This window comes from Micromesistius poutassou (genome assembly GCF_964030765.1).
Source record: "Micromesistius poutassou genome assembly, chromosome: 4".
NCBI lineage: Eukaryota > Metazoa > Chordata > Actinopteri > Gadiformes > Gadidae > Micromesistius > Micromesistius poutassou.
The window spans coordinates 1,797,604-1,798,849 of record NC_140274.1 but is presented as its reverse complement, the minus strand read 5'-3'; the positions used below and the strand labels follow the sequence as shown (position 1 = coordinate 1,798,849).

The window sequence follows — 1,246 nt, the reverse complement described above, 5'->3', positions numbered from 1 at the left end:
TGGACAGACGGGCAGACAGACACAAGGTGGTTAGACCTACAGACAGACAGACAGACACAAGGTGGTTAGACCTACAGACAGACAGACAGACACTAGGTGGTTAGACCTACAGACAGACAGACAGACAGACAGGAGGTTAGACCTACAGACAGACAGACACAAGGTGGTTAGACCTACAGACAGACAGACGGGTCACGTGGAGCAGGCCTGAATCAAACATTAACCTGGGTCACTTCACATATCAAAGTTCATACCAACATTTCCACTGGAGCTCACGCTGCATGCAGGCTAACTGTGATGTTTGTTACGACATTATAACAGATCGGTAACTTTTTATATTGTCACGTTTTCCTTTCTCAAGGAAATGATCTGGATTTAAAGTCTAAAAGATGCTGGATTACCAGGATATGTTAAATCTGAAGTCACGGAAAGGCAGAGTGCCTAACCTCAGTTAAATGACCATGTTGACTTATGAGCAGACCCCCTCCAGGACCCCCTCCAGGACCCCCTACAGGACCCCCTCCAGGACCCCCTCCAGGACCCCCTACAGGACCCCCTCCAGGACCCCCTCCAGGACCCCCTACAGGACCCCCTCCAGGACCCCCTCCAGGACCCCCTACAGGACCCCCTACAGGACCCCCTCCAGGACCCCCTCCAGGACCCCCTCCAGGACCCCCTACAGGACCCCCTCCAGGACCCCCTACAGGACCCCCTACAGGACCCCCTACAGGACCCCCTCCAGGACCCCCTCCAGGACCCCCTACAGGACCCCCTACAGGACCCCCTACAGGTACAGGATCAGATTAGCCCCGCGATGACTCAGCTAACAGCTTTAACAGTAACAGTATTATATATATGCTGTATATTCAAAGCGTTTTTTCCTCCTTAATTGCATTTCACTTTTATAATTGAATCAGAGTAGGGCTAATAGGTGATTTTTATCACCGATTATGCTATAGGCTACACACTTAATAAAAGTATCCATGGCTATTAATCCAGTGATTTATGTGACACCAATATTAATATTATTATCAAAAATGTAAATGGTTTTATAACTCTAATTGATGCATGTTCAAATAATAGCAGAACGGGCAGAACTCACTGCGATCTTCTTAACTGTTGCAGTGATACATCAGATATTTCGTTGCATCCACAACATCCGAGGCATCGATGAAAGATTGGAGCATGAGTTAGAAACCAGGAACGATGAAGAAGAAAGGCATTGCGAACGACTGCGTTACCGGAG

At 48.3% G+C, this 1,246-nt stretch overlaps 1 protein-coding gene across 1 annotated transcript in view; it reads left to right on the top strand.

Annotated features, from left to right (window-relative positions):
- Positions 1-265: 265 nt before the first annotated feature.
- LOC311342360 (uncharacterized protein) overlaps positions 266-1,246 on the top strand; it is a gene marked incomplete at its 3' end in the record, with an annotated part of 8,954 nt that continues 7,973 nt past the window's right edge. The window contains exon 1 of the mRNA XM_084467206.1: positions 266-790. Coding sequence (XP_084323332.1) covers positions 472-790 — 319 coding nt within the window. The 5' untranslated portion in view covers positions 266-471. The remainder of the gene's footprint in view (positions 791-1,246) is intronic.